General features: G+C 46.8%; 2 protein-coding genes across 3 annotated transcripts; one reads left to right on the top strand and one right to left on the bottom strand.

Moving 5' to 3' along the window:
- Positions 1 to 308: 308 nt before the first annotated feature.
- Positions 309 to 3,758, top strand: C3H1orf174 (chromosome 3 C1orf174 homolog). Its single transcript, XM_014278760.3, has 3 exons — positions 309 to 608; positions 1,345 to 1,842; positions 2,588 to 3,758. The coding sequence occupies exons 1-3, from the start codon at positions 369 to 371 to the stop codon at positions 2,696 to 2,698; spliced, it is 849 nt and encodes a 282-aa protein (XP_014134235.2). The 5' UTR covers positions 309 to 368; the 3' UTR covers positions 2,699 to 3,758.
- A 901-nt stretch (positions 3,759 to 4,659) lies between these two features.
- On the bottom strand, positions 4,660 to 8,444 carry DFFB (DNA fragmentation factor subunit beta). Of its 2 annotated transcripts, XM_055704783.1 has the most exons (7): positions 8,287 to 8,444; positions 8,087 to 8,213; positions 7,764 to 7,952; positions 6,973 to 7,052; positions 6,602 to 6,772; positions 6,273 to 6,373; positions 4,660 to 5,797 (listed from the first exon to the last, which is right to left on the bottom strand). In XM_055704783.1, the coding sequence occupies exons 1-7, from the start codon at positions 8,398 to 8,400 to the stop codon at positions 5,581 to 5,583; spliced, it is 999 nt and encodes a 332-aa protein (XP_055560758.1). In that variant the 5' UTR covers positions 8,401 to 8,444; the 3' UTR covers positions 4,660 to 5,580. The 2 variants fall into 2 exon arrangements, with proteins under 2 accessions (XP_055560758.1, XP_055560759.1); XM_055704784.1 differs by lacking the exon at positions 6,973 to 7,052 and having other exon boundaries at positions 6,602 to 6,738.
- Between the last annotated feature and the right edge of the window lie 8 nt (positions 8,445 to 8,452).

Genomic DNA, 8,452 nt, shown 5'->3' on the forward strand with positions numbered 1-8,452 from the left:
GGAAGACACAATGGGAAGCAAAAGATCTGAAGCGTTTATAACCTATAGAACGATCAGGCAGAATTTGTTTGGGTTTTTCCCCCAGGCAGCTGCCCATCAGGGAGATCTGGAGGCAAGCTCCTCTGTTCTCACTTTGCTAAAGCTTATATTAACGTAAAGCTGCCGGTGGGTGAAAGCTGGGCGATGGGCCCGGGCGGGCCGCCCTGCTTGCGGCAGGCTGGGGCGGGCTCCCGGCCCCGGCCCGTCCCACCACCGAGCGGGGACGAGGGCTCCCTTCGCCCGCCGTTTTGGCCCGGGGGCCGGCCGGCTGCCGGGGAGCCGGGCGATGGCGAGGGCGGGCAGCTCCTCAGGCGAGGAGGCTCCACAAGATGGCGATCGAGAGCTCCCGCGCTCTCCTCAAGATGGCGGCGGGCGGCTCGGCGCGGCGGGCGGTCACGGTGGGCCGGAGCCACACGGAGACCCATGGCCCGGCTCTCCCACGGCGGCAGCGGCCTCGTGGGCGCTGTGTGAAGGGGTCCCTGGAGGACAGGCGCTTGGCAATCGCCTCTGCTGAGCCCACGGGGGAAGCCCCTGCGGCGGCCCGTCGAGGGCCGCGGACAACGAGCCTGGTAAGAGAGCCGGGGCCTGCGGGGAGAGGGTTCGGGGGAGAGGGCCGGGGGGAGCGGGAGCGCCGGGCCTGGGGGGAGAGCGTTCGGGGGAGAGGGCCGGGGGCCCGGGGGGAGCGGGAGCGCCGGGCTTGGGGGGAGAGCGCCGGGGGACCGGGCCGCGGCACTGCAGGGGGGTTGCGGCTGATTATTAACCGCGACAAACTGCGCGTCACCGTGAGGGAATTCCCTGGTAAATTTATACGGTTTTTTGCTTTTCCTGCTTTCCCGCCGCTTTGTTAGACACCTGCGTGCAGAATACGGTGCGGGGGCAGGTTTGTGTGCTACTAGGCCGGATTTTGGATTTGTTACTGCTGAAAGGGGCGGTAGGCCCTTAGTATGCCGCTAGCAAGTGGTGGGATGCTTGGCTGTACCAGTCTGCTGCTTGAATTGCCATCTACCACATCCCTAAGAAAATACAAAAATGCCAGTTAGACATGTACAGTGCTTGTTTATGCTTTGAAAAGCAGCTTTCCACTGGTGATGGACTGTTTAGTGTAAGCTATCTGCTCCTCTTTTCTTCTTTTCATGTGCACTTGCTACTAATTATATTTTTAACAATATAGCTTTGGATCGAGGTGCCGCTCACTTGATAGAGCCCTTCAGTTCCACATGCAGCCTTGCAACTAAAGAGATGCAGTGATTTTATTTTTCTTTATTTCAAGTAATCTTATTTAGGATCTTACCTTTTTTCTAACAGCGTTCTTCACATGAAGCAGCTGACAGACCACCCTCAAAGAGGAAAAAATGTGAGAAGAGTCTAGTAAAATCAGAACTGGAAGGACTTGAGTGTGGAAGTGGAAGCCTCACTGCATTGGGGGAAACGCTGAAAACACGTGATGGGGATGGACATTCAAAAGATTCAGGAGATCGTGATATAACTCAGCAGAAAACAGGTGAAGACACTCCAGAGACTAACAAAGAGAAACAGGAAAAGGAGCATAATGTTTCTCTCAAGCCACATTCAATGAAATCAAGCGGTGCTCCATCAAAAATGGATGATGATGAAAATCTGTGTCATCATGCCTGCACTGAAGAGGAAAGCAGCTGTAAAAGTGTACTTTCAGATGGGCCCAGCTTGGAGGATGCAGATCTCCCAAAGAAGCCAATACAACTGGACAATAGTGCTTTCTTGGATGAAGACAGCAACCAGCCAATGCCAGTGGACCGTATCTTTGGAGATGTTGGGGTTTTGCAGGTAAGATGGTGACAGTCTCTTCACACTTTACAGGCTCGGGTCTGTTACCCTGAAGTCTTGCATCTTCAAAGTTAGGCTAGCGTCAAAATTGTAGGCAAACTTGACCAGTATCAGTAGACATCTGGAGTCATATCCCTGGCCCCTAGACAGAATTGTCTCAATCAGAGATGAAATTAATTGCCCAGACAAATTAATTTAAGATGTAAAACCTCTCTTACTTAGATTACCTAGTCCAATTCCGTATGACGTACACGGCTATATTCTGGAGACACAGCATTACTGTCAAAATAGTTTTTTACTGTTTCTTAGTAGCGATTATTGTAGCTCTTTGGCAAGGAAGCTGGATTCTGGCCACCTCTGCTTTCACATTGATCAAAGACCAGAGCTTTAAATTCAAGCCCCAGGTCTGCCTTTAGTACACTGTAACTTTGGGCAAGTGATGCTGCCTTCTTTTAGGTGTTTCATGAGGAATGGTATTTAGTGGAAGTAGTGTGGACTTGTTTGTGGAGCATTTCACCCTCTCTGTATCCTTGAGCCTGCAGATGGAATGCCAGCCCTCTCCATGACCACATACCCTCAAAGTCCCTCTGCTATAGCTATGGGTTTATGCCACCACTTCCAAGTGAAGAGGTGTGTGTTGGTGCCTTGTGTCTTGGATGTTGAAGTATGTGAGGTGTTGGAGAGGCAGGAGGTCTGCCGTTTGCCACAACAGACTTTCCTTTATGATTTTATGTTTTTCTTAAAGGATCTCCCAGCAGTTGCACTCCCAAGCACAATGATGAGCAGGCGAGAATCCAGAAAACTGCATTTTATTGCAAAGGAAGATGAGGAGGAGGAGGAAGAGGATGTTGCCTAACAACAAAGTGTTATCAAATTAAACCTTTTTCTTTGCAACCACGTAATGATGGTTGGTTATGTTCCTGACGTAAGGTGTCTGAGTTTGCTTTTCTGAGAGAGAGGACTGGTAGAGTTTGTTTTTCTGGAATTGGCAGAGACAGTATTCTCCCACGGTTATCTGGGGCAAGGCAAAGACTTAACTGAATTTTCAGTGAGTTGGAAGTAAATTGTAATTTATTGTTTTACCTCAAATACTTAGGAAAAGAACAGGGAAAATATAAGTTCTTATTGCTTTTTTATATATAAATTTGAGACCCTACCTGGGGTGAACACTTGGTCTTGGTCCTTTTTTAAAAACAGCCAAGAAAAACATGTTAGAACAAGGGCCTTTTTCTTTTAATTCTGCGATGTCTGCCATTGCAGCATCCAGATAGTGACACGGCCAGTTGACTGCCCAGTACAAAGGGGGACACTGGCCTCTGTTGTGCAAGTTGTGTTGCATTGTTTACTTCTAAACCAGAACCAATTAAACGTGTAAAATGCAGTTCTTCCAGCAAAACACAATGCATGGATGTTTGTGTTAGTTCAGTGTTGTTAATTCGTGGAAGTTGAGTGCATTTTTATTGCATGTCAGTTCTCTGAAGGACCACCACGTAAAGCTGACTGCTCCCTTCTTCCACCAGACCAGGTGTCAGCATTGCTTTTTATAATGGTTGTGTAATGCAGCCCACCACAGTATTTTCAATTGACTTCAAGGGTTAGGAATAAGAATTTTGCAAACAAATGCATTGGTGGTGATAAAGGAGGAACGAAATCCCATGTCGGACTTGATGGGTATATGAATGAGTGCTAAGGATATGGGTCAGTTCCCCAAACTTGTGATTTTGACCTGCATTTTCAGAAAATAATGAGCAACTTCAGATTTCAGGAAGTGTTAACTCACCCAGTGTTTATAATACTTCTTTGAAAGTGTGATTATGCCATAAGCTTCCAGATCTTTATTGTTACAGTTTCTTCTACATTTCTAAAAATATAAAGATGTTATCAGCAGATGGTTTAAATAAATATTAATTTCTACAGCTATAGCCTGTTAAACATTCAAAAGTTGTAAGCCAAACAAATTGTATATGCATGACATGTTAATTTATTCACATTTCCACTCTGGCTGATGCACTGTTTCTGTCAACGGTATTTTTTGGCTCCTTTTCACTCTAATTCTGTAACACAGAAAAATCTAATCTTTTAATAGCATATTCATGGTTTTCAGCACAACTCCATCTTGAAGTAGCTCTCCCAGCTTTCCTTAAATGCCATATTTGCTACTGCCTCTTTGTAGCAAATATGCCTTCACACACATTCATTTTCATTTCAGCACTGTGCAAAATGGTGATTTTGTTTGTAGGAAGCATGCCGTACAGATGACATTGTGTTTGTCATCAGAATGTTAGCTGTGATGCCTTCCCCAATGTCAAAAGAGTGTCAGGTGCATTCTAGCTTAGTTACCGATGACATATATTCAGTAAAGCAATCTGGAAGGATCGATTGATTAAATGCATTGGTATTAGAAATCCCATCTTTAAAACACACAGACTTACTTTTCGTATTGAAATGTTTGGGAGGGGGATTGAGTGTGTTGTTTAAAAGTAAATCAGTACTCTCTGCAGCAAAGTTCCCGCATTTCCAAGACATAGTAAGGTATAGGTCACACAGCAATGCTATTTTAATACAATTCTGTGTGGACTAGCTGAATTTACCCAGGTGAGAAAGAACACCAACAACACGGTAGAAAAAAAAGTCTACCCTAGAGATCAGGGAAGTTATTTATGTAGCAGAAAGTAGCTAGTGTTCCATTCATCAACGTGTTTGTTTCCCTGTGCCCAGTCTTCCTAGCCTGAATTGGCCATGCTATGTTACACCCAATTAACCACGCATGCACTAACCACGCATGCACCTCTGCTTCCACATAAACACAGAGAAAGATAGTGGCGATTATATTTATTTTTTAAAAATTCACATCACTTACACTGCCAGTCCTTAAGAGTTCAGTTGCTATCAGCTGCTATTTAAAAACAAACTAAAAAATCAAGTAAAAATTGATCTATTTGTATTTTGTTACCGGAGGTAGGAAGTGTCTTACAAAAGCAGTATTCTCTAAAGCAGCAGGTAAACATGATTATTATTATTACAGTAACATTGCTTGTATTGCTTCAGGCAAACTCCAAGCTAAAGATGCAGAAAACGTTTGAAAGGAGAGGGAAATGAATTGGAAAGATGACAAAGAACAAAAGTGGTAAAAGCAAAGACAGAAAGGGCCTTGCTCTTCCCTCTAGGAGATGCACAGCTAAAGCACCAGTAAATAGAGTGGTTGTGGATGAGCACAGGTGTTTAGGTACAGAGGAGCCAGCCGCTCAGTCACTGAATTGCCCCTTGGCATACCTGAAATACAGTGGTTGTCTGCTTGGAAAAGGCACAGAGCAACAGAATTATCCTAACATATTCTTTGTTTGGCTTAATGGTCAGAGAAATACTACAAGACCCCTTCTTCAGTTCTTAAGAAATGTTTTGTCCAAGTTTCGTTTCCGTGTACTGTGAGTTTTGGGCCTATGTTTGTCACAGCAAGAAGGAGATCGTAGGGCATAATCAGTGCCAGCCTCTGACCTCATTTTTATACCCTGACACACATCTGTTTTACTGCACTTAACACAGTGTGATCTAAGGAAGGCTTGCAGTAAGTGAGAGTAGAATTATGAACGTATGCTTTTAAGACTGCAGTTGAATTACTTGGCAAGTCTCTTTTGCCAGAGACTTACGTAAGTTCTTGTTTAAGAAACTAGAGCTATTTAAAAGTGATACCACATGACATGATTTTGAAAAAAGCAGAAGTCAGTTCCAGAGATAGCACTACGAAATCTTGTGGTTTTGCTTCCTTTTTCTGTAAATTTTAGTTTTGTCACAACTGAGATTATGATTGGTTTTCTTATGGCAAGCAATATGTACAAGTTTTAAATTATCCACTGTAAACAGCAGCTGATAGAAATATTCCCAGTTCACTTCTCTTCCATCTCGTGTTTTGACAGCTTCTGCCAGTTCTGGGACAACAGCACGTTTCTTCTCTATTCTATAGTACACAAAAGAAAACAATATTGCTGTCAAAAGCTTTTTCATAATAATCAAGCCGCCATCTTCTTTTAGAGCCAGGCAGAATTTGAATTCTTTCACCGTAACTAGGTTTATAATTTTTTTTCCTGAGGACATTAGTTTAGCAAATCCTGTTTACTTCACAAGTACACAATGCCTGAAAATGGGCCTGGGTTTTTTTGCCACAAAGGATAACATGGTGAGGAGGGGTACGTTCTCATCCAAAGAAAATGTGAAGGGAAGCAAAGCAGCTAATGAGAGACATTATAAATCTGTCTTCAGGACTTTATGTTACTGCAAACAGCTGCAGCATCCAAGCATCTTTTTATCACAATGCACTATTCTTAGGGGAACTAACTGCACAGGGCAGGGGGTAAAGGTTCAATGGCTCTACCTTTCCTGCCTAAGATGAAGGGCATGAAATGGGTAAGTGTAGATTAATACTTTGTACATACATGTGATCCAGATTCCAGGTACTGAAGAGGATTCTGCTTTCCCTGTTACTGTAGGGGTTGATTGAATGCTTACATGGGCAGTCATCTCTGTCAAAAGGCCCCTGTAAATCAAGAGGGCTGTGATGACAGGTGTACTGCCTGTCACCCCAGCACAGCGCTCCCGTTTGCTAGAACTAACCATAGATCGTGGAAGCTGTGACATCACCCAACCGAACTTCACACTGTGCTACACAAGCATCCATGTAGCTGTTCCCTTTGTCTAACAGCACTGCAAGTCACACCACCGCTTGTTGGAAGCATGACTCTGCTTTAGCAAGGGCTGAACGTACCTGACAAGAGAACCATCCCTCCATAGTGCACAGGCGGACTGCTTCCTCCTCTCTTCTGTCAAAGTAGCATCCGTTGTATTTCACAGATTTCAGTTTGTCTGACATCAGGTCAATTATGCTTTTATATGCATCTCTTGCTGTAGGATGAACATTTGAAATAAAACTACTAACCTAGAGGAGGGGTAAAAAAAAAAAAAAAACAACCAACCAAACCAATCATTCCATGGTGTCTATAGCAGCCTAAGGCTCTTCTCTACAATCTGTATGTTGCACTGTAAAAGTGTTTTTACAGATATATACACACACATGTGGTCACAGATTTACTTTTACTAGCAGCTTGAGACAAAGTTACTTCAACAGAAACTTTTTACCTCTTTCATGTAGCTTCGTATTCTGCTTTCGCAACTGTATCGCATATAGCTTGATTTGTTCTTAAAACGAGACTCTAGACCTAAAAGCAATTAGATTGTGTTGTAACCTAGCACTTGCAGTGCTGTGCTTCTACCTGGCTGGAAACTTACCCCTTTTCATTCTCCCTTTTCACAGACTCAGTATGCACAGGTTTTTTTTCTCTTTCCCATTTTTATTCCGCTAGTTCAAGACTACCCTGCTTTTGGCACTTAAAAGGACCATGCAGAGCGTATGCAGCGAGAGCAGTAGCTGATATTATAGATGTTAAATGTTACACGTTGATGTGCATACACAGAACACTAACAGATGATGAAAAATCAAATTGTTCAGAACTGCAACAATGACTTGGGAATAGGAGGGGGACCTTGCAAAGGAGGTATAAGGAAAACAAGGGAAGATTTGCTGGCTCGTATGGGCAAATTTCAATATGCTGTTAGCAAACTTAAAGTACTGCAAATGCAGACCTGTGTTAATGGGGAAAAATTTGTTCCAGAGTGATCTGGGATACAGCGATAGGGAACACCGTTTTTTTACCGTTTTCTGATAGCAGATACAGGTATATTTTCAAGAAACCTAGAAACGCATGCTAGTGTAAGCAGTAACTAATCCCCTGACCAGATGCCAAATCTCACTAGGCAGAAGGACTCCCACATTTTTAAACTCCTTTAAGAACAGTAGCCTGGCAGAAGCGACTCTGGAGCAGAGTGCGACCTGGTGCCCCGCCGCAGCTCCGGGCGGGCGGCAGCCGTACCTTCGAACCACTTCTTGTCGTCCTCCTTGTCCTCGGCCAGGATGTTTTCGCTCAGGTTGTGGATGAGATCCGCCAGCAGCTTCTGCCTCCTGGGCGCCCGCTCGTCGGACAGCAGCTTCTGCGCCGCCTCCACTACCGCACGGCTCTGGGTGCAGGAAGCAGCCAGGAACCGCTCGATGTCGCTGGCACCTGCGGCTTGCGCGGGCGAGGGGCTGAGGGGCCGCGGTCGGGCCCCGCCGCCGCCGACCCCCCCCCGCCCGCCGCCGACCCGCCCCGCCGCCGCCGCCGGCCACCCCCCGCCCGGCCGGCCCCGGTGCACTCACAGCCCTGCCACGTCTCCCCGGGCCCCAGCAGCACCAGCTCCGTCTGCGGCGGCAGCGTGTGGAAGTAGCTCTCGCTCAGCTCCGTCCCGTCCTCGCAGAGGCAGAGCCGGCTGCCTGCCAAGGGAACCTGCGCCCCGGGCGGGTGAGAGCCGAGCCGGCCCCCCGCCCCCGCGGCCCCGCGCCGCGCCCCCGGCCCGCACCTGCAGCAGCCGGCAGCCCTTCCGCAGCAGCCCGCGCAGGCTCCCGGCCGCCACACCGAACTTCTGCGGGCTGCCGCAGCCGCGCAGCCGGAAGGCCCGCAGCCGCTCCGCCATGGCCCCGGCCCCGGCCCCGCCGCCGCCCGGCGCGCATGCGCGGGGGAGGGGG

This window comes from Falco cherrug, chromosome 3 (genome assembly GCF_023634085.1).
Source record: "Falco cherrug isolate bFalChe1 chromosome 3, bFalChe1.pri, whole genome shotgun sequence".
NCBI lineage: Eukaryota > Metazoa > Chordata > Aves > Falconiformes > Falconidae > Falco > Falco cherrug.